This window comes from Rhipicephalus microplus, unplaced genomic scaffold (assembly GCF_043290135.1).
Source record: "Rhipicephalus microplus isolate Deutch F79 unplaced genomic scaffold, USDA_Rmic scaffold_14, whole genome shotgun sequence".
Taxonomy (NCBI): domain Eukaryota; kingdom Metazoa; phylum Arthropoda; class Arachnida; order Ixodida; family Ixodidae; genus Rhipicephalus; species Rhipicephalus microplus.
The window spans coordinates 21,862,280-21,887,322 of record NW_027464587.1 but is presented as its reverse complement, the minus strand read 5'-3'; the positions used below and the strand labels follow the sequence as shown (position 1 = coordinate 21,887,322).

General features: G+C 41.5%; 1 protein-coding gene across 5 annotated transcripts in view; it reads left to right on the top strand.

The window, feature by feature from the left end:
• Polr1A (RNA polymerase I subunit RpI1) overlaps positions 1–25,043 on the top strand; it is a 610,310-nt gene that overhangs the window by 326,179 nt on the left and 259,088 nt on the right. For all 5 annotated transcript variants that reach the window (XM_075882913.1, XM_075882912.1, XM_037432148.2 and 2 more), the window contains 2 exons: positions 1,426–1,643; positions 17,675–17,759. In XM_075882913.1, coding sequence (XP_075739028.1) covers positions 1,426–1,643; positions 17,675–17,759 — 303 coding nt within the window. The remainder of the gene's footprint in view (positions 1–1,425; positions 1,644–17,674; positions 17,760–25,043) is intronic.

The window sequence follows — 25,043 nt, the reverse complement described above, 5'->3', positions numbered from 1 at the left end:
ATTTCGTCCGCGAAGCGGTCGAAAGAAAGCAGGAGGCCGAGCGCCTGGATCAAGAAGACGAAAGGATTATTCGACATGTTCACTGCGATGCCGCCATGCCCAATGACGTTGCCAGGCACGGAGCGCTGTTTATAGGTGTACGATGTCGATTGCGCTGCGGTGGCTGATACGCCTCTGAAGGGGGCGTAGTCCAGTCGGTCCATCAGTCCGTCATAGGCACCGCTGCCTAGTTCGTCGAGCGCTGCATTGAAACACTCGGCACATAGCAGAGCAGTCAGCGACGACACGGTCCGCTGGGGCTTCCAAATTCCGTCCGCGAAGCAGTCGAAACAAAGCAGGAGGCCGAGCACCTGGATCAAGAAGACGAAAGGATTATTCGACATGTTCACTGTGATGCCGCCATGCCCAATATTAAGATAAGCTCGTAATTATTATTATTATTTTTTAATGTCTTGCATGTATTGTCTAACAACTTTTTCAAAATACTGATTATAAAAATCTGTACGATGTCCAGTGAGTTATGGACATCTTTATGGCGCTCTCCAATGCTTTAAGTTCCAAGAGCAGAAATGGAATGGGTATAAGAACATGTTAAATGGCATTGGGATGACTGACAGCATTTGCTGAAAAAATGAAAGCTGTGGAAACTGAGCTTTAAGAAAATTGTGCTAAAAGCTAAGAAAATGATGTCATAAGGAACCCAGTTTTCACATTAGAGAAATGCAGGTTTGTGTTTGTCTTGAGCTCTGATCTGTCCTTTTTGTGATGGTGCTAATATGGTGGCATTGTGTCAAGGGAAAGCTGCAGATTTGCATTTTCAGAGCCCAATTTTTTTTCATAGTTTTTGATGGCAACACACTAATAAGATGCCTTTTTTCTCAACTTTACTACTTATTTTTTTGTTTAGTATTTCAGCATGACGTAAAGTATGGTCTCAAGGTTGCAAAAAATTGATAATAAATTAAAAAATCGAACATTTTGACCCAATTTACCTCTTCAATTGTCATATCCCTTCTTCAAAAGTTGTAGTGCTGCATTTGACGAGGACAAGGAGTCGTTGACAGGGCGGGTACTCACTCCAACTGTATTTATTGAAACAGCACGCATTACATTTTATAACAATCTGAGGTCACAACAATCGTGAAGAGACGGTGGGATAGTTAAACAAAAGGTGACAGCTTACACAAATCCCACTCCGCCCACCGTTTCTTCATGATTGATGTTGCCTCTGATCGTTATAAAATGCAATGCGTGCTGTTTCAATAAAAATTGTTGGAGTGAGTGCACGCCTTGTTAACAACTTCTCTTCTTGTCCTCGTGAAATGCAGCGCTACAATTTTTCAAGCTGAATTGTATGACCAACTAGCCCCGCCATGAGTTTTGTTAAGAACGATTTGAATCGTGTCTTCTTGGTGACCTGTGCAGGCCGACAGGAAACGCAAACGCATCATGAAGAAGGCCAAGATGCAAGGCGAGGGGGTAGCTGTCAAGGCCCTTGGTCTTGAGAATGAGGACGAGCTGGATGCTGTCTTGCTGGAGGACAGGCTGAGGGCAGCGCACGTGGCGCGTAACGACAGACAGATGAAGCAGCTCGATTCCAGCATGAAGTCGGTCACCGACGATGTCAACAATCGGATCAACAGGTTGGTGGAGACAGCTATGCTGTGAAACCTTGGCAGAACAGGGACATAACAAACTGTCTGCTCCTCAATGCAATAAAATCTCTTGAGTCAAAGCTTTATCAACTTGAAGAACGTAACAGTAGTCAAGGTTTCTTCTCTGGTGCTAGCAAACTCACTTGTTATTCAATGGCATCAAACTCTCATTGGTTGAGTATGTTTGGCTATACCTGGTTTAATTCATATAATCTTTGGAGAGCACAAAGAAATGTGAACATGCTTTGCAAAATGTTGAGGATTGTACCAGCTCTGACCAATGTGAAGCAATGCAGTCCGCATTGCTATACTTATCAGCATGAACTCTACAAGGCAAGAATCTTATGGGAATTGAGATATATGGCCAAAGTTGAAACTCTTTGTGTTTATTTGCTTTTATACCACCACACACTACATGCCAATGGTTGTGTGTATTCAATATAGTTGCCTTCTGTGACCTTGGACCAAAGGTGCAGCAGATGATTGTGTCGATAGTCGCTATTATTGGAATATTTCAGACCTGGTTCAGTGGTAATACAGCTAAACCTGCTTATAATGGACCTCTATGCAGTCGAGTCTGCTTACTCGAGCATGCATGGCATTCGTTCGCTGTATCCCCAAGTTCGCAGTAAAGCTTAAAAAAAAAGTTTGCAGTGACAACACAACTGTTTTTCCTAAAAAAAAGTCTGTGATGCACATGTTTCGAAGAGCAGAAGCGATAAAAATGGCCTCAAGTTATTTATTTATTTACTTATTTGGTAATACTGTCAACCCTGATAGAGGATCATAACAGAGAGGACATGCAGAAAGAATGTACAATGTTCATAAAGTTTCTTAATATTGTGACAACTCATAATGAAAACTGCTTTTCTCTTAATTAACAACTCAACATTCAAAATAACAATTCAAGAACAATTCAGATTTCACAGTCATTTTTCAAAATATTGGCTATGACCATGAAGTTGATTACATAACGTGGCACTGGAAAAAAAACTAATTTAGCAATCACGTGAATGCGCTTCTACAGCATTTTCGAAGTCAGTGACATCTTTTAAAACAACAATTTCGTTTGGCAGTTTGTTCCACATTTTTATGACATCTGGGAAAAAAGAATATCAAAATGTGCCAGTATATGTTCAGTATGGTTTTATGATGCAATCATAGTTAGTTCAGGTATTTCTTTTTCCTGGAGTGTGTAAATATTTGAGCTTATATATCTTCAATTAGTGGTGCATTATTTCGAACAATACTTTCAGCCCATATTTATTTCTACATAGCTCAAGAGGATCTAAGTTGCATCTCCATAATATCAGTGTGACTGATTCCTTCCTTCTGTACTTTGAACAAATAAAGCGCGCCGCTAGTCTCTGTATTCTTTCTAGCTTCTTCTTAAGTATAACTTTATATGAACTCCTAACAACGGACGAATATTCTAGTACTGTCCTAATGAAGGTGGTGTATGCAATATGTTTTACGTCGTGCAATGCATCCTGGAGCTTCTTCTTCAATAGATATAACTTATGAACAGCTTTAGTGCAGACGTTATTTATATGCTCATTCCATGTTAATTTTGCGTAAATGTTACCCCGAGGTACTTGAACTGGGTCATTTTTACCAACTAGTGTTCAGCAATGCTGTACGAAAATGAATGGCTTGTTTTCTTTTTGCTGATGTGTGCATATGTATATTTAAAATAATTTCTTGCCATTTTCCATTTTCTGCACCAGTTATCTAAATTTTGCCAAGAATTCAGAATTTTCATTTGGTCATCTAGTTTGGTAATTGCAGCATAGATTAAGCATTCATCTGCGAAAAGTTTAACATGAACACTTTCTTCTGCCACACTACTGATATCATTGCTGTACAGGAAAAACAATAGTGGTGCCAACACTGAGCATTAGGGCACTCCCAAAAGTACCGCCTAGTGATCATTCAGTTTCACTACCTGTGTACGACGTGTTAAATAAGCTACAATCTATTTTATTACGAGTTCATTTATTCCTGCATGACATAATTTGAAGAATAATTAGACATGGGATACTTTATCAAATGCTTAAATCCACATAAATCACATCAACCTGTTGTCCTATATCTATAGCACCCGCAAAGTCATGTATTGTTTCCATTAACTGGGTCACAGTTGATAACCCCATCCTAAAGCCATGTTGGTGAGGGTATAGCAGAGCGTTCTGATCCATAAATGCAAGTATGTGTTTTGCTAATGTGTGTTCAAACACTTTGCAAGCAACGGAAGTGAGTGATACTGGATGGTAATTGTTTGCGATTGCCACCTTCAAATACAGAAATGACGAATGCAGTGCGTCAATCTCGTGGCAGTGAGTGCATTGTAAAAGATTTCTTAAAGATAATAGTTAGATAATGTAACATTTATTTTGCGTATCGCTTGAAGAATACAGTTGTTATCATTGGCACCACTCGATTTTTTCGTATCTATTGTGAGTAGCTGCTGAAATACTCCTTCCCTTGCTATTTCAAGTGTTTTCATTGAAACAGTAGGACAATTTCTTAAGTCTTCTTCCATACTTGCTGTAGTTTCTGGTAGGTTAAATACAGACTGAAAGAATTAGTTAATATGGTTTGCTATGGTTATAATATCACTATTGACATGTAATTCATCGCCTACTCCTTTCCTGTCGCTAAAATACTGCCCGAATTTCTCGGGCGAAGACCTAAGGAAATCACTGAGAGTTTTTCAAAGAATGTTTTTTTTAGATTTATTCAAAGCATGCTTGAGATCAATCCTTAGATTTTTTAGAGCCACTGGCGACTTGCTCTTTTTACGCAGTCTCCTAATTTTCGTTTTCATATGAATTATATCTCGAGTGATTCAAGGACTTCTTTGTTTCTTTTTTTTAACACGCGATAGAACATAATTGTCTATGCAGTAACTTATAACACATTTAAGTTCGTGCCATAGTTTTTCTACTGATTTCAAACCAGAGGTGGTCTCGAAGTTCTCAAATTGGACCTCCAAATAGTCAAGAATTGAAGTATCGTCGGCCGTAGCATAGTTTTTAACCTTTATGTGTGTATAACGTTTCACATATCGCGTTGCTCAAACAGGCAGCTCAAGACGGATCTTTCTGTGATCCGATATACCACCTTCCACCATCACTTTGTAATCATTTAACTCATTGGATAGGAACACCAAATTTAGTTATAGTTAACCTTGACGTCGGCCTAATTCTGTTATCCTCAAGCACTATTTACTTCAGTAAACATAATTTATAGAGTTTTTTCAGCCTTTACTGGTTCCCCACCACTGTACGAAAAATGTTTGCAGTTTAAATGTGGAATATAAAATCTCCAGTTATTATCAACCTAGTGTTCCCATTTACATGCTCATATAAAAACTTGCTCAAGCATTTCGGGAACTACGGGGAGTTTGAGGGTGGCCGATATACAACTCCAATAAGAAAAACAGTACTGTCACAAGTTAATCTGCACCAGAAAGTTTTTGGTACTTCACAATCAATCAATAAAGCATTTAGAGAACCTTTAACAACAATGCACACCCCACCTCCACTTGAGTCTCTGTCTTTTCTAAATATATTGTAACAGGGAGGTACAACACAATCATTCGGCACATTTTCATGCAACCATGTTTCCGTTATTGTGATTTTGTGAGGATCGTGTGAGAGCAATTGGTACTCAATGTGCGTAGTCTTGTTCACTACACTGCGAGCATTGAACGAGAGCAATCTGAACTATTTTCTTGGTGTCTCAAAAGAGCGGCTTGAGCTATCAGATTTTTTTGACTTAGTTGGTATGATGTGCTCACTTCGTTTCGTTTTATCAGTGTCACGTTTGCCCAAGAGCAAATAGCGCTGGCCTCTGACGTCATCCCATGCGTATAAGTCACCGTTTATCTTAAGTTTATCGTGCACGAGAACTACTTTCGCACCTACCTCCCTGTTTGAGGCAGCGCATCGCCATAACCCATTTTGTATCTGCACTGTTTCCTTCGCATAGTGGTTGCTTATTCTGATTGAAGTTCCTTTTAGTTTTTTGCAGCTTTTAAAGATGGCATCTTTTTCTTTGCCATTGTAAAATTTTAAGATCACTGGTCTTGGTTTATCCAGGTTTACTTTGCCTGTCTACAATCCGACCTTAACAACATTATTACCTGGTGTAACCTCTGGCACATGGATCTTAACGTTTCTAAATGTAAATCAATGAGAATTTCGCGTAAGAAACTACCTAGCCCTAATTACTTTCTTAAAGATATCTTACTAGAGTCAGTTGAATCTTACAAATATCTCGGTGTGCACATAACCAATAACCTATCCTGGGCGCGCCAAATTGAATATGAAACATCTAATGCAAACCGCATGCCAGGCTACTTGAAAAGAAATTTCTCGCTGTCCCCGTCTTCCTTAAAAAAGCAGCTATATATAACCTACGTGCGCCCTAGGCTTGAATATGCTTCCTCAGTTTGGGACCCTGGCTATGTAACACTGTCTAATAAAATTGAAGTTGTGCAAAACCGCTCCGCGAGGTTCATACTTTCTAACTATCACCGTACTTCCTGTGTTACTAACATGAAATCCAGCCTTGACCTTGCTACTCTTGCTACTCGCCGGAACTTGCTCGCCTTTGTGTGCTGCATAAAGCGTATCACCATAACCCCATACTTAAATCACGTTGGCTAAACCCTCCTTTTTTCCTATCTGAACGCCTCGACCATCATTACAAGGTTCATATTCCGCGCCAAAACACCGTAACATACTCCCATTCTTTTTTACCGAAAACATGCCATGATTGGAACAAAACCTGCCTGCGCCACTAGTCACGATTACTAATCATGAACGCTTTCGGGCGGCACTCGAAAATTTTATCCACTGATGTGCTCAACGCATTTTTTTTTTCCCTGGTTTTGTTTGCTGCTGTTCAGTTACCGTTCATTTGTGTATCGCAGATACGTTGTGCCATGTTGTAAATTTTTTTTTTTACTTTCTTTGTGTGTTAGATCGTCATTACGGTATTTTTTTGTCGCGGTGCTTCCTTGTTTGATTTTTTTGGTTCCTTGTTTGGTTTGTTTGATTCCTTGTTTGATTCCTTGTTTTTTTTTTAGATATTGTGTAAGCGTTGTCATTTACACGTTGTTCTCGAGTGTTGTACGCATGTACTGAATGTGATTTGTTTTTCACGTTTCAATTGTATTTTTTGTCTTCTAAACCCACTCCCCTCTATAATGCTGTATGCCCTGAGGGTACAATAAATAAATAAATAAATAAATAAAGCTCAAAAACCACTTGTGACAGCCATTGGCTGACTTGAGCATGGCGCGCTCGCTCGTTACTGGGGCCGCCATGGGAGGCCGCTGCTTGGCCACGCATCTTGTGTGCATTCGAAGAAAAAATAAAAGAAGCAAAAAATGTGCTCTAGGTCACGAGGCACGCATGACTTTTTTTCCTTTCCCTGTGCCATCCCTCCCTGCTTAGTTTCCAGCTCTTTCGTCGGGACGAGAAGAGAGCATTAAATTGAAGTGTGCGACAAATCGTGGAACTCCGCTCATGCTGGACTGATCCTAAAAATTTTTGCGATGGTGAATTGGTGAGGCAATAAGCTTCTTTACTGGCTCCATGGCTACTTGAAAAAGTGTTGCAGGGCCCCTTTAAATGAACATGTTATGCTCAAATCAATTTATTATTTTATTAAGCTTAAAAGCTTGCAATGACGGCTTACATGCTCCTAAGTATAATAAATTTCAAAACGTTACGTATTTTACATGTTATTACTCGCCTCCTACCGAAACTCAAGTCCCGCTACTACACAAGGTTGTTCAGATCTTGAATGAAGAAAAAAAAATGATGTTTGCATAGAGCCATTATTTCAATTAAAAAATATTGTGCAGGTTAGTTAGGTCATGATAAATATGTGATCATACCATTTGAATTCGATCCGAAATCATTCAATGGGATTACTCCCAAGCCGAACGGTCACACTTGCGACGCCTTCTTCAGCAGCAGCAAAAAGCGGGGAAGGCTTCTCATCCACTGTACTGACAACATACGCACACCAACAGCAAATGAGATGCACACACGTGACACACAAGCCAGAATGCTTGGAGCTGCTCTGGGCCCCTTTTTAGTCAGAAAACAAAACTGCTGAATTCAAGCCAGCGTGGCTGGTATCGTGGAGCGGTAGAGACGGGCGAAGGAGTTGGGATGAAGAAAGGAGAGCAGACCTGTGAAAGAAGGGCAAAGAGTTGTGATAGAGTGAAGAGAGGGGAGGATACGGTGGGAAGGCGACCTTGGAAACCTGAACATATGGGAAGAAAGCAGCTTGCTTGAAAAGTTCGCGAGGCGCGAAACTCGCGCGTAGAAAAACTTGGGAGAGTGCCTGCGCTCATAGTGGTCAAATAATCGTTGTGTGGCACCAGCGAGTTCGCACGGCCTCACCGACATTAAAAATTCGTGATTCATGCTGGGTAACAGCTGTTTTTATGCTTCCGCACGCGTGCGGAGTGCATGCTGAGCCAAGTGCAAAGCAAGCGGGAACAGGTCCTAAACATGGAAAGAATTGGGAATCATCAGAATCGGTGGGGTAGTGTTCTCATGTGCTCTGAAATTATACGACACCGATCCACATAAGGCTCATACTATTGGGTACAGTCTGTGGCTGACGATGTTGGCAAATGGTCTGGTCACTTCAGACCGGTGGTGCTAACGACAAAACCAGCAATCAAAAACTGTGGGGAGACTAGTTGGCCGACCGGTCTTCGAAAGGTCATTGGCAGTGTAAAAACACGGGCATTGCCTGGCATTGCGGGGTGCTCAGAGTAGCAGGGGGGACAAAGGTTGGAAGGTTGCATAACAGAAAATGGTCAGGAAAAACAACAACTAGAGCGATATGGAGGCAGGGTTGGCGTTTAACGATCCGAATCTAGGGGCACCTTGCCCATGGCTTAACAGTGGTCTAAAGTAGTTTCCCAAGAAGTCGCTGGAGCGCCGACTCCGTGTTGGAGCTTCGACACGGAGTCGGCACTCTCATAACGAAGGTGTCGAATCACATAACAAACGCTCCGACACCTTCGTTATGTGATTTTGTGCCATTGAAATAATGTATATTTCCACGGTCACCCGGGTATCATTATTTTTAAGTAAAAGTTCGTTTTATGTGGGGCCATTTTAAGTGGGCTGAACTGTACAGTTAAACCTAGATGTAATCGAATTGATAAATTGTAGCGAAAATTTGTTACAAAGAAGATGTCGTTAAATGCAGGTTCGGTACGAAAATTTGGAAAATTAAGGCACAAGTTAAACAAACGGGGGACTGAAAGCAGAGCTAACTCAAAACACTTATTTTGGGTGATTCCACGAGAGATCGACACGGGTCCAAAAGTTGATATTTTAGATTTCATTGAGTATTTTAAATTTTGTGCACCTCTCACCAGGTAGCTCAAAAGTCAACCTCGTTTTATGATTAACGGCATAACTTACGAGAAAAAAAATATCACACTTCACCAACACGGAGGCACCGATTTCGTCATTTGTCATTTTCGAAAATTGCAGATGCTATAAAAAGACATATTTTTGTTTCAAGGAAGATATTTTTTTTACCTGAAATGCATGTCTAATGAAGAATGAATTCATACGGTTTTAAGTTTGTAGACCTTAAGAAAGTAGCTTTTAAAAATGTCTAATTTTGCGACAGTTTAAAATAAGTTACGTATTCCCCATTTTTTTTCTCCGAAAGTAATGCAAGCAGTGTTTTCAAACTTGACACGTTTTAAGGATATAATGTGTTCATTAGGTACATAAATTATTGCTGCCGTAGGGCAAATGTAATTTTTTATATATTGCTCTAAAGTTCTCATATTGGCAAAAATGTACTCCAGTGAAATTTGAATAATAAAAAAACCCCATCTTCGATTTTTCTTATTTCGTAAAAAGACAACCGAAGGCCATCATACAGTAATATAGAAAAACATGTTGCATTATTTTGTTTTCAGCGACAATATTCGTGGTACAAATCAGAGCTTTTCGAGAATGCACTGATAAGTTAAGAAATCTAGAAATCGGAATGGAAAAGCGGCAATGAGCTTCAAACGCGAGTAAACGTGACCGCATTTCGTGAAGAAAGGCTGTTTGAGCAGATAGGAGTAACTATTTTGAACACAATATTCTACAGTATCTGAATTCACTCTTATACGTAGAGCACTGAGACTTCTAATATGTGGTGCCTCTCCATTACTGACACACAGATGGAGTTGCTGTGACGGCCATGTGTTTGCAACACGTTGGGTAAGAGAATTGAATGTAGAATGAGTTCATAAACGATTCATAACAAATTTTTATCATTTGGGGCACGAAGACTGCCGCATTAGACTGAAGAACACGCTTTAGGGCAAGTTGTCATTGGTCGTCTGCTCTACAGATGAATTGCTGTGCGCCGCATATCGGAGGCAATGCTTTAGATCATATGGTTCAAAGTAGGGACAAATATTACGCCTCCTGTAATTTTATCGACAAAAACATTGTGAAATTCCTTTTAACGTACTATACTTCAGTTTTGCATTCGCACTGCGGATACTTGTGCACACTGTTTGTGTCACAGCCAGAGCTGTGATTTTTTTTAAAATATCATCTCTTTTATAATATCATGCGTCCTGGTCGGAGCAGGTTCAATTCGATTTATATATGAGCAGCCATAGTAAGGCCATCACTGGCGGCTCTAGTGTCGGAAGGCCTGTGAAGCGGCTATGCCTTGTTACACGTCTGCCTGTCGCTTTCCAAGGTAAAATAAGCTGACGGTAAAAATAAGAACATCACATTTATTGCTTCGTTTTGAAGGGAGTTGGGGTAAGGGGGAAGAGGGAAGGCTGCTGCGTCGCTTGAAGTAGCTGGCGTGCGCTATCTCGAAGCATAATGAGACTGCTCGTTTGTTGCATTTTCTTCAGAAATATGTAAAGAAAGACACCATTATGCTAACAAACATGGAAGGTCCTTGTACTGTAATGTAAGCATCAACGGAAGCTTGTAGCTAACGTGAGATAGAAGCCGGTGCCAACAACAATGTCAACAGGCATGCGCTCCACTGCTCTGGACCAGTGTGATTCTATCTGTGCAGCACGAGCGGACCTCCAAAATGGCGCGACGATGACATGGCCACCTTGCGATCAAGGCAGAGTGCATACTCTTATATGGCCGCTTTAGAAAGTGAAGCACTTTTCGCACAGTCATTTCGCGTTGAGAGTACAAGGTAGAAGGGTATAGCAGCCGTAAATAGTGCGTGCGCTTGCGATCACACCCTTAAAGTCAAAGTTCATAACAACGCCCCCTTCCCCCTTGCATTTCTAGCTCCTTCTTGTTCCTTGCATATGGGCGGCGTGTTCCTCTCTGATTGAGTAACAATGGATCGTAGGCTTGGTACATGGGGTGGCATTATCGCATCCACCCTCAGTGCAAAGGAGATTGGTCGGCTTTTCTTATCTCTGCTTCAGCTGCGTTCATCGCCCTCGCACGCACGCTTTTACCTGCGTATAAAACACGATGCACCGAGGGATGTTATCGATTGGGACAATACACAAAATGACGGCCCGTGGCGTAGCCGGGGGGTGGGGGGCGGGCACGTTGGAACATGGTTTTTTTCCCACTGACAATTTTTCTGCCTCCCCCCTTCAGATCAAGATGAAACCCCCCCTCCCAATTAAAAAAAAATTTTTGGATACATTCCTGGCAACGCAAAAGCCAGTTGAGAATGCCGTATAATTGCTATCCCATTAAAAACAAAACGGATCTTGCCTTCTAGTCGTTTTAGGCACTATACTTAGGTTTGTGCATATGGTACTATGTAATATATTTTTTTACGCACTGCTTTCTAGAGAACACAGTAGAGTGCTTTCCGAGTGTAAACAGAACGCCCTAGCCACATAAAATATTGCTGCAAAAGGAAAATGAAGTTTGTTATATTGTGTAGTTTCAACACAGAGATGTCAACACAGAGATGCCTGAGGGGGTTGGATTTCTGAGACTAGCTTAATGACATCATATTACATCCAGCAGTCTGATCAGTCATTAAGAAAAAAAACCTTTTTTTAACACGATCACGTAAAAAGCTCGTGTTGCAGAAAACCTGCCGCCGGTGTCGGCCCTGTTGGTTGTGAGCGAAAAATCGTCTGTGTGTCTGTGACCGAAAATTCAAGTTACCGAGGTAGCCGCAAAAGGCCGCTTCTTGTCCAGGCGTGCATGCGCGATGACACTGAAAAAGCCACGCAATCGAAGAAAAAAAAAGTGCTCAAGGTCACAAGGCGTGGTAGTTTTTTTGCTCTACCACACCTCCGTTCTTAGCTTCCAGCGCTTTCGTCGGGACGAGAGAAGAGATAATGTAATTGCATCATGTGACAAACCTAATTGTATCATGTGACAAAGTCCTCTCGCACTGGATGGATTCTTAAAATTTTTGCGGCGTTGAATTCGGGAGGCAATAAGCTCTTCTAGTGAGTTCATTCCATGGTTACCTGAAAAAGTGTTTTTATTCTTGAAGCCATCCTAGGGGAATTTACTTGGGACTGTGTGTCTCTCTAGCGTTGTACCTCGCAGCGTTTGTCTACCATATCTGCTGATGACCACATAAGTGTATTTATATTGTTATTTCATGAAGTACAAAAATTTTATTCAACCAGTATTCTGTTTATTTGCTACAGAAATAATCACTCAACAAGTTTTTACAGAATCTTCAACAGCATGATGCCATTATTCTTGCATCATCGACTGAAATAGGCAGTGCTTCTAAGATGATTGGCTGCACGAAATTTGCAATGATTATAAATATTTCTAGCTCTTCACAAGAGCCTCAGAATAACTTTTTAACCTGTAATGTAAATGCAACTTGCTTTTTCTCCAGGATTTGAAGTTAGCTGCTCCAGATTGCTCTAATATGGAAAACATTGATGCTCCAAAGTGCTCCAAAGTAGAAAATTTTGCTGCTCTTAAGTGCTCCAAATGAAAAATTGTGCTGCTCCAAAATGCTTTAAAATGAAAAATTTGCTGCTCCAAAAATTGCTCCAAATTGGAAGACCTCGATGCCATCACTGTATATGCCTAACTGTATACAGTTGAATACCGCCACAATGAACTGCTTTCTAGAGGAAATTTCTGCTGCAAAGAAAAAATCTTGGTTCCCCGTCAGCGGTTCATTGCAGTCGATGCATAAATATTCTCGCCACAACAAACATGTTTTCTTATGCCATTTCGCTTCACTGAAGTTTGACAATGCAATTCCAGGCTTAGATACTTAATGCCATGCAGTAAACACAATCCTTATCATTTTGATGCATTTTCAGAACATAAAAATATGTCTACAAAGTCTGAAATGCGCGGTGGCTTCACCACAAGCTTCAGCTGCTAACTGAGCATTGGGGGCTGCCATTGCATGATAGCAATGGCAATGAGACTGCCTGGCGTTTGCCACTGGCTTGCTTTTGCGCCTTATGTAATCCCATGCTGAATTTCTACACACTGCTGCTGGGTGCAATTGCGGAACAGTGCCAATGCTTTTGGTTTTTTTTTGCCCTGGCTCTGGTCGGAGTGTCTGTATGTTTGCGCTATCAACAAAATCAGCTACCTTCGACTAGTGGATAATAAGAGTAGCGTAAAATAAGCACAAGTCACCGCTCCGTGACATTTTACCGAAGGCGGACAGCTGCTGCTGTTAGTGTATTAGTGCAACTGCTAGGTTCCTTCACAAAAGCTGTTGTGGCCGTTGTTTCAGTGTGCTTTTAAACATGGTGTCGCTTTGCATAACTGAGAATCACGTCATGACATTGCTTGGAAAAAAGAAAAAAGCAGCTTACTCTTAATGATTTTTGGAAATGAAAGCTTTTTTTTTGCTAGGTAAGGGCAGCTATATCTTTTCCGATTTCACCACAGTGAAATTATTGCTTCACTGAATTTTTCTCTGCACACCATCAGTTTTGTTGTAGCGGGGTTTAACTGTATTTATGTGTGTATCCGGAACATAATACAACTACACGAATGGTAAAGTATGCGTTTATTGCGGAAACCACACGAGCATGGCCAAGGCATGGTTTTTGAGGGATGCTCCATTCTCTGCCACTAGTTCATGACTGACTGTTTAGGTTGATGACAGGGGTGGAATCTTAATCTGACCACAGAAAAAACATCGATAAAGCAGAGGAGGGACTAGTGTCATCTCTATAGAATATTTAGGGCAAAAGTATTACACCTGTCACACGGTACATTTACTGTCGTTGACAAACAAGTTTGTAATGTCTGCTGTAACAAGGGGAAGGAAATGCCATTCAATGAAAATGACATTTACTGTAGAATAAGTTCAGAAAACACATTCACATTTAAATTCGGACTGAATGTGTAGCCTCATCACCAGGGCTAGTGTGGCCCTATAAATAGTGTGGCCCTGTAAACTTAACCATGAATCAGCATCACATGCTATAGGTTTGATGACCTATAGCATGTGCTAAAGCCAAAGAAAGCTACTCCCACCTACAGTGGCTGAATGCTGGCCATGTTTTATTTGTGCAGTGTTATCATTGCTGCCAGTATCGCTGGTTTTGGTCATCCGATTGTTCATGTTGTGGTGATCAAGTTGGTGACTACAGGAATTAGCTGCCACGGTATCATTTCTACAGCCGGTTTGTAAGTCGTGCTTCCACGCTTCAATGAACTGTACTAAAGTACGGCACCTGATCATAGAGTCGACCAAACTGGTTTTCGATTGGCTCAGGTTTAAATTCGATTGTCATGCAGGTGTAGCAAGTTGTGTAAAATATTATAATAATATAGGAGCACGTTTTTAGTGACAAAAAGTGACTTTTTGTCATACAGCGAAAAAAAAATTACTGTGTTTAAGGAGTAATAATTGACATGCAATGCTTTGACAAACATGGGGTTCCCAGAGGACCAGTTTTGAAGGCACCTTCCCGCTTTGCGGTATTTTGCCTGACTAGCGGCAGAACCATTGATGAGCAGCAGTGCTTTCCGCACTGTAATTAGAGATCACAGTACACTTGGCACCATGCCAGATATTCTGCTCTTGAACAGGGATGCTTTATGCCTGCAATGCAAGGGATTGGATGTATTTCCCTGAAAGAGATGATTTGAGAAAAGTGGCATGCATTTTTATAATACTCATGTTTCATGTTTTGATAACCTCATTTACTAATGTGATGCTTCTGACTTCAAATTCCTGCTGGACAGTATTGTATTGTATATTTTTTAAATAAAAATTTTCATACTTGACCTAAAAAACGTTTTTATGCATAGTTTGGAGGCCTTTATTTCACAAAGCACCTGTGGCAGAGCAGTGAAAATTCCATATAGCTTTATAAAACTGCCGAAGCTTATATTAGTAGCACTTTTTTATAAAAAGATATAATTGCGTGAACTTTAAAGAAAGAGCATACAAGAGAAACTTCTGACGACAATCTAAAAAAAAAAAACCATTTTTGATATTTTTTATATTTCCCCCTGTTGACCTACTGCACATCAACTTTCACTATCAATAAAAACATGTTGAATTTTATGGTTTCGCTTCCAGTTACAGCCCGTCAAAAAATGCCCTTGCGCAAGGATAGGCGACGGTAGATTGGACTTCCTGCCTGCTAGGTATGCAATGCAGGCATAGTAAGGCTGATGATGATGACAACAGAGCTTGATGCCACAGTGCCTCAATGAACCCCACACGTACAACACCAACTTCTAATCATTCGCTACTGTGTTTATCACTGCTAATTTGTAGTGGCAAGACGTAATTACTCGATACAATATCATGCCAAATTGAAAAGCCCTAGGTGATGACAAATTTCATACTATCTTCAGACCCAGAAATGGGGCTCAGTTTTGTGCAAAGGCCTGATTTGACAGGCTTTCCTCACACCGGAGCATAGACTGTGCGCGCTTGTTTGCTTGGTAATCCCGCACTCATGGCCGCTCCCGTGACCAAATCATTTCAAAATAGGCATCCTCAGTGCAGTCGTCCGCTATTTCAGTGCTCCTTGCCTTTTAAGAAACTGCAGTACAGGCCTGCATTCCATACTTAGCGGGCAAGAAGTTCGATCTACGTTGTCTATCCTTGGGCAAGGGCATTTTAGGGGCGAAGCTCCTTAGGTGCCACCCGTCTGTCCCGTTATCGTTTGTAACCACTGGTGGCACATACCCATTTGTAACCATTGGAGGGGGGTGTGCCACCATTCCAAGAACTAAACGAAAGGTTTCGCTGTGATGAGCCGCCTCTCATTTAGTTCTTGGAATGTGTAAGCTTCTTAAGCCGAGGGTTGTGCGTCCTCAATGTATGTAGTAAGTAGCTACCTCTCACTTAGTTCTTGCAATGCCCGCTAGATGGCGCTACTTGTGTATAATCAATATATGATTGAAATATTTGAGATGCTGGTACTTGAAGCGTTCACTAGATTGGCAGATGTACAGACACACAGACTGAGAGATGCACGGACGAAGAGACACACCCACGGTTGGACGGACGGATACACGAACGAACGTACGGGCGCTTTGCCCCACTTACCATCATTCAGTCCGTGAATATGTTGTAATTTCTTGACGACCGTAACTGCAAGTGAAACCATATAATCGAACATGTTTTTATTTATTGTGAAAGCTGATGTGTAGTAGATTAAGTGGGGAAAGTATAAAAAATATCAAAAATGTTTTTTTTAATTGTCACCAGTAGTTTTTCTTGCATGCTCTTTTTATAAAGTTCTCACTAAAGCTTTTTATTGAGAAGTGCTAATAATATAAGCTTCGGCAGTTTTATAAATCAGCATGTTGAAAAACCTATGTGAAATTTTCACCGCTCTGCCATAGGTGCTTTGTGAAATAAAGGCCTGTAAATTAGGCAGAAAAATGTTTTTTAGGTCAAGTTTGAAAATTTTTATTAGAAAATTCACACTACGCAGACATTCTAATTATAATTGAGCGTAAGTGCCAGTACGCCTATATGCAGCGAAACAACTTTGAGGCATGTAGCTTTAATATGTTCTGTGTAATTCATCGCCAAAGTCGAAAAAAGCAGCAGAGCAGGTAAGCGGGACACTCCACCTCTCCATCATTATTGATTTACTGGGCCTCGAAATAATTTTTACAACAAAACCAGTTGCAGATCTCTTCTTTCCACTGATATAAAATTTTGAAAGAAATTTAAGATGTCAGCCAGCCGTGCTTTGTTCGATCTTACGTGAAATCACCAGGTAGTTCTTGTTGCACTTAGGTTACCGCAACATAAGTTTGTCTGTAGTTTATTGAAAATTCATAATGTGCAAGCCACATTCTCTGTGTCTATCATAATTGCCACTCACAAGATTGCAGCCCAATGCAAACAGATATTGCATCACTGAGTGGCATTTTCTTTTACTCAGGTTTAATTGGATACATTATTTCCGGAGTGGCCCAGATGGTAACGCCTTGCTTTCACGAATTGGATTCATTGCTATTCACATGTACCTTTGCCTGTTTCTGTTTGTATTTTGAATGAGAAAAAAAATGCTCAACTGAAAGAAGGAGGTTAATGAGGGTAGTAGGAAAGGGATTACAATTGTCGCATCATCGTGGGTCTCATTTTCTTTGAACCTTGGTAATAGGCAAACCAGTGTTAAGAATATCATAGTCAAAATCAAGAAGAGATGCACATAGGCCGGGCATGCAGTGCGTAGGCAAGATAACCACTGGTCATTAAGGGTAACTGACTAGATTCCCAGTGAAGGCAAGTGGGTAAAGGGGAGAAAGAAAGTTAGCTGGGCAGATGAGATTAGGAAGTTTGCGGGTATAGAGTGGCAGCAGCAAGCACAGGACCTGATTGATTGGCAGCACATGGGAGAGGCCTTTGTCCTGCATTGGGTGTTGTCAGGCTAATGATGATGATCAGTATGAATGGGCTCACATTGTGGGCTTTCATGATGGTGTAAACATGATCAATAATCCTTGTGAGTGGATGGCAAATGTCTCATTGTTTTACTTTGGTTTATTCATGCGGCAAGCTTTTCTGTCTTGATCTTATCCTAGGGCCTGCATTCCAGATGGCCTGCTGAAAAAGTTTCCCAGTAACAACCTACAGCTGATGGTGCAGTCTGGGGCAAAGGGAGGAATGGTAGGGTGCACACTCTCTTCACATTGAGCATCGTTCAAAAGCATCGCTTAGAGCTACACACAATATTAAGGTGTTCTCAACATTTTCAATGTTGAGTTTTTCAGCAAAAAAAAAAAAACCTTGGTCAAATGGCCATTGCGATATCTGAATGTGGAAAATTTTGTAACCAGAAAAATAATATAAAAAATGCAGGAATAATATTATGGTATCAGTATCGCCGAGAACTGCATAATGTTCAGTATTAGATAATTATAGATGATGCTTTACAAAAAACCGACAGACAACCAACATACCTAGATTACACTAGTCACCACCCGTTACACTTCAAACGAGGGATTTTGTCAGACAAACGAGGTGGATAACAAGGATCTGCAGTGATGACGAGTACGTCCACCACTTAACCTATAGAAAAAATTAGTTGAAAGATATTGACCAGAAGACGCCCAAACAAGGTCTTCAACGAAGCATATAAACAACATAGAAAAACAACACTAGCTATAAAACACTTCTTAGCACAACCCAACCTGCCGGCAGCTTTCATGACCAAATACTCAAATGCATTTGCTAACATAAATAATATCCTTTGTATGTATTGTCCAATACAATTGATCTTCGATATTCGCAATGTTCATAGACTGTCGTGCCATGTAGCGGAATTCAGGAGCGTCCTCTCGAAGAGGACCAGTCGGCAGATGCTCCCTTGTTCGGCTGTGCTAGTGTTAATAGGAGGGGTTGGTCAACGCGTAAGCAACAAATGAACACAAATCATTTTGTATGTTTCATGCATCGGTGAATATACAAAATCGTCCGTGATGCAATAAATCTGATTTGTTCTTGAAATTTTTGTAGAAATGCGTGGCAACTCGCGCGTTCGTTTATAGCCTGCATAGTACACATATCAGCTTCGCAAGATTTTGTGCAACCACATTTCATAGCTAAATGTAATCGTCTGATTGTTGCAGTTGAAACTAACCTTGCTTTATGTGCGCACAGCATTATTTGGCACTTTCATAGCGGATTAGTCCTATAACATTCACTGTGCGCATAAAGCAACGCAGGCTTGCGACTTGCTCTTCCAACGCTGGGCCACTTGATTTTTACGTTCGCTGCAAGAGATTTGCTTCTTGCGAGATGACTGAGTGAAATAACTTTAATAGGTCCACAATGGACGAGAGTTCATTCAGCGTCACTTGGCTAGGCCAGAGCAAATTGCCCAAATAATTGTGGTGAGTACCGTATTTACTCGCATAATCCTCACACTTTTTTTGCCGGAAAACCGGTGAGAAGTTAAGGGGTGCGAGAATTACGCGGGGAAAACTTTCTACGAAAGCGTACAGAGCGAAAGAGAAAACGAAGTGGCCGCAAATCAGGATTCTCACACCAGCAACTAACAGCAAGCTTTAAGAAGTACTATTTAAAACTTACCTCAACAATAAACGCAGTGGTTCAACACAAGACAAGATTTAACTGAGACACAAAAAGTGGAAGCAAATAGTCGAGAATTAGAATGCCATACACAAAGCTTGCGGACGTTGCGGGCGTAGTGGTAGCGTTCGTCGCTCAACAGGAGCCCTCAAAACGGAAGCGTGGGACGTCAGTATTGGGCTGATGGCTATTTAACAGAATTGTCCGCTATTTCCTTTTTAAGAAATAAAGTTTATCATCAATCCCAGTTTTAGGCATACGGCAGGCCCAACGCGTCTTGGTGGCTTTCAGCAGCCATCACCAGTAGCGAACACAAAACTCGTAGACTCCGAAGGGCCTACCGGCGGCTTTGTTGCCGTTCCTTAGTGCATTATCTTTCACTTGCAACTTGAAAGCAGCTGTACAGCTTCAGTATCGCCTCATAATTTGACAAGGTTACCGACGCAACATACAAAACACGCCACAACGCACACTGGCCACTTCGGCTTGGCTTGAGTTGAATTAAATCTGTGCAATAGTACGCTTGATGCTTAAGAGATGGCGCCAGGTGACGTGTGCTATCATCATCAGTGGCTGGAAAGAGCAGACGACATTATTGCAGCAGTTTTCGGGGGTGCGATAATTACTCGAGGAAAAAAAGAAATCGTATTTTTGTTGGGCAATGTGGGAGGTGCGAGAATTGTGCGAGTGCAAGGATTACGCGAGTAAATACGGTAATACCATGTTGGTGTTGTGCGTGGTGAGTGACACGTTGTTGGTGTTGTCGAAGTCGTTTAGTGTAGAGAATTCCTCAGATTACTTTCAGCAGTGGTGTTCAAAGAAACTGTCTTGACGCCGAAGATTTTTCGCTGGACGTAGAAAGCACCGAGAAGGACAGTGACAATGGACGATCAGCTTCTAACTCACGAGCAGCGAGTTGCACTTCTTGTCCCCTCGTGCGTTTATATTTTTCATGCTCCTAAGTCACTTTAATTGTATTTATTGTATAATATGCTTCAGCGAGCTCAAAAAAGAAGTGTTTTTCTGCATTGCATGTAGCCCAATCACAGTGGATATTACGGAGCGCCACATGCCGCCAACACGCTCGAGCTTGACCAGCAAAGTGAAATGGTTATACCGTATTTACTTGCATAATCCTCGCACTTTTTTTGGCGGACAACTGATGCAAAGTTGGGGGGTGCGAGAGTTACACGGGGAAAACTTTCCATGAAAACGTACAGAGCAAAAAAGAAGACGAAGTGGCCACAAATCGTGATTCTCACACCAGCAACTAACGGAAAGCTTTGAGAAGTATTAGTTAAAACTTACCTCAACAATAAAAGCACAGGTTTAACACAAGGCAGGATTTATTTGAGACACAAAAAGTGCAAGCAAATAGTGGGGAATTAGAATACTATACGCAAAGCTTGTGGGCGTTGCGGGCGTGACAGTAGCGTTCGTTGCTTAACAGGAGCCCTCAAAAGGTTAGCGTAGGTCTTCAGTATTAGGTTGATAACTATTCAGCAGAATTGTCCGCAGTTTCCTTCTGAATAAATAATGTTTACCATCAATCCCAGTTTTAGGCACAAGGCAGGCCCAACACGTCTTGGTGTCTTTCAGCTGTCGTCACCAGTAGCGAACAAAAAACTCGTATGCTCTAAAAGGCCTACCGACGGCCCTGTTGTCATTGTTTAGGTTATGATCTATCACTTTGAACTTGAAAGCAGCCGTGTAACTTAAGTATCGCCCCGTAACGTGACAAGATTACCGACACAACATACAAAACACGCCGCAATGCACACTTGCCACTTTGGCCTGGTTTGGATTCGATTGAATCTCCACGCAATAATAGTAAACTTGATGCTTAAGAGATGGTGCCAGATGGCACACGCTATCATCATCAGTGGCTGGAACGAGCAGACGACACTATTGCGGCAGTTTTCAAGGGTGTGATGATTACTCGAGGAAAAAAGAAATCGTATTTTTGTTGGGCGATGTGGGGGGGTGCGAGAATTATGCGACTGTGAGGATTACGCGAGTAAATACGGTAGCAATGAAATGGGCAGTTACAACTGCAGTCCACGCTGCTAACTCCTTCTTAGCTTCAGTGGTATCGTCCGAAAGGCGTTGTTGTGCGACAAATTTTCACAAATTCGAGCTGCGAAAAGTGCACGCGTGTGTTCGTTTCAATATCTTTGTTGCAATTCCGCTGATGGAACCTGCAACATACGAGTGCAGTGAATTGGGCATTGTTAGAATCTGGTCATGGCTGTGACACAAGTGCTACTTAATGGGAAGTTAAATGCTTGCGTTACGTTGAAGAAGCAACTCCTTGCTGTTTACAGCGCAAGCTAATGACGACGGCGTAATATGTTTGCAAACCATCGCTATGTTAAACATTCGCTTCAGTGCAGCCGCGACGGCGCACTACTCGCTAGTGGCCCACTACCGCAGCAAAGTTGTCGGGCAGGCTCGGCGCAAATTATTTCGGAGGGCTGGTCAGTTTATACATGAATTCTAGTTTGCGCAGTTTTCTGTAGCACGCGCAGGATTATGCAAGGTGTCAATGATGCACGGTTACTCAGCTGACACCACTACCCTTCGCACTGCGGCAAGAAATGAGGTAGCGAACATTTAGCAGCTCCTATCGTTTGGTAAAGTACTTTGGTCCGATATACATTCATTCGACGACGAAGAGTTCATCCGGTGTTAGCAGCGAGGCGTACGTTTGCGCGTCCTATATTTTACGATGCAAGTTTACATGGTCAGGAGTGAAACAGCTGCGCCAATTGAGTGGATTCGATGCAATTTCCGATTGTTGCGCCGAACTGCGCCAAAAGCGTGAAATTTGCTGAAATTGTGCCACAGTGTGCCAATATTTTCAGCCAGTCTCAAATTTTTCTCAGGTGCTCTATTTTCAGCAAGAACTGCAGGCCATATCAGCCACATGCAGTTTGCGCCATACGTCAAAGCGCGCAGACCCCAACTAAAGTGCCTAGAAGGCACCTAAAATATGGTCAGATAAGGTAAGAACACTGCGCGCCCATCGGTTTGTTGACTGCAGCGGATACCTATTGGCAGGATGATGGAACTTCAAGACCAAAATGCATTGCTCTAGCCATCAACGCTTGACGGAAAATGTAAATATCCTAGCCTGAAAATGCGTTCATGGCTTGTTAGGACCTAAAACTGGAAGCATATGCGACGTATCTCTCAGGTGAACAAGCTCAATGTTTGTGGTCTCTGGCAACGTCGGTGTTGCCAGAGACCACGTCGATTGCCTTAGCCGTGGCACATAAAGCTTTTCTTTTTCTTTTTTTTTTAAAGTTGCGTTGTCTCGGTAATGTTCCTGGCAATAAATATGCGGTACCGTCGCCGGGCCAACGGGGGTGCGTGTTACATTACCTGGTCAAACACGCTTTGCAAAGGAGCCGAAGCGGCACCTAACCCCCCAGTGAAAGAAGAAAAAAAAAGTGTGAAGTGGAGAGGAGGTGTAGTGGTTTAAAAATTTCTTCGCTTTGGTTCTAACCTTACATAGAATGCTGATTAAGCCACCTTTGCTGCAGTACACTGGTGCCCAGCGGATAGCGTATTGATATGTGGAATGGGGTTCAAGGCAATTCACGGTACGCTGCACATTTTTCTAGGTTACTCAAGCGTTTGTTTGCCGCATAATTTAGAGTACCAGCATAACTGACGTTTATATGGAACAGTATATGACGTATCTGCTTTCCTAAAAAAAAAAAAAAATTAATTGCGCCAGGTTTTTTTTTTTGCCACCTCTTACTCCTCGGTTTTATGAATCTCTCAAATTTCAAGGTAGCGAGCTTGGCAGATTCACATTTAAATTCGTGGAGTCTGTCAAATGATTTGGCACGCACAGCAAATGCTAATGATCAGACCTCATCACTGTTCGCTCAGTGGGGTGATTCAGAATGCTGCTTTCATTGAAATAGCGGTGCTCATGTTCACACTGCACAATTTATGTAATTTTAAATGGTTTATATATATATATTTTTTTCAAAATTTAAACCTTCCTATTTATACTATTTCAATTTTGGTATTTTATGATTAAAAAAATGTATGACTTTTTCTCCGTAACTTGCTCCAAATTTAGATTTTATTGTTCTAACTGTAATATTTTGTTGCTCCGTTGCTCGAAATTGTATTTCGGCTGTTGCACCCCTGCCGGTTGATCATCGCAGCGATCCTGGATTGCACGGCGTGCCACATAAAGCCCGTGGGCACTGCAAATATTGAACTCAAAGGGGATTTCAAAATAGTGCGATATACCGATAATTTGAAAGACAAAATATGCATTTTAAAAAAACATTCTCGGCCTTGGAAATAATTACAAGCAATAAGTCCGTAAACTTGTCTTGCTTCTTGCGCCCCGCAAATTCTAGTCAACCTCTGTATCATTGAAGCTTTTTTAAATAAGCAAATTTAGCTCCTCCGGCCTCAACAGCGTCCATTGATGCAGAACGTCCATGCAAGCCGATACAAGCAATGCGGACATGGCAAAGAAATTACCGAAAGCAGTGGCGCAACATTTTAATGCAGCAGGACACAACTTGGATGATCACGAACTCTACATACTTCAGTCAAATTTTCAGTCTGCAAGAGACATAAAATATGCAGAGTCTTGCCTTATTCACAAGTTCAATACACTCCAGCCAGTAGGTATAATCGTTTCTAAAGGGGCTATTCGATATGGTACGTACACAAAGAAAACCACCGTGTGAGTCGAGCCCTCAATCTAGAAATTTCGAACTTATCATTGTTAACTACTGACAACCTCTTCGACAACTGGGACTCAACAGCTCATGTGCATCCTTACCTCCTGACCGCTTCCTTTTTTTTTTCTTTTATTCACGGAATACTTGTTCCTTTTTCCTTCATACAATTCATCCCAGCACCCCCTTCTTCCCCCGCTCTTTCACACCCTCATATCCAATGATGCCCCTCGCCCTCCTTTGTTAGGAAGGAGGAGAGGGCATGAAAGGTAGACACACTAGCAGTAAAAAAATCAGTTCTATTCTAGCCTTGAAGAAGACAAGTCCGCTTGTTGAAATGTCAGCTCCATACAACCCCGGTTTACAGATTTGCCATCATAATGATCAGTAGTATGTCAAAGTGTGGGATTACTGGAAACATAGGTTTGCGCACATCGCAATATGGACACATAAAACATCTCTAATTCTTCTCTTGCACTTACAGGTTGTGTTGGGACACGCACGCGGCATCTTCTCTGCATGTGGCTGTCTTGAGCAGAGTAAACTCCGTAATTAATAAGAACGAGAATACCTCGTGAAAATCGATGATAAACAGGCTAAGAGCAGCACAAATCAATATGAAAGCCAACTTCCACTGCTTCTGCAACAAGTGCTGATGAAGATAAATAATCAAGTTTTGCATGCCTCTGTTGTGTTAATGCAGTGAATCTGAAACCACAAAAGGGCATTGCTCATTGGCTTTACCGTAAATTGTACGATGTGCTGATGCTAGAGATGAGTTCTGTTTATCTCCTCAAGAATGTATAGCAATAATTTTTTACTCTTTTTGTAAGCCCTAGTAAGTGGCAGCGATCCCCAGTTGACATGTATCATCATTACGGTGCAAAATTAAAAAGGTAAAAATCGTATCTGTATGGCAAACACACTGTGGGACAGAAAACCACTGTCATACTTGTAGTATGGCCAAAACACGCTGATATGGTTAATAGAGTCGAACCTCTTTATAAGAGACACTGATATAAAAGACAAGTGGGTATAAGAAAAACCAGTGTGCCTACAGTAAATTACGGGTTGATAAGAAAATTCCTACGAGATACATTGCTTATAAGAGACATCTCACATAAGAAACGAGAATTGCTGGCCA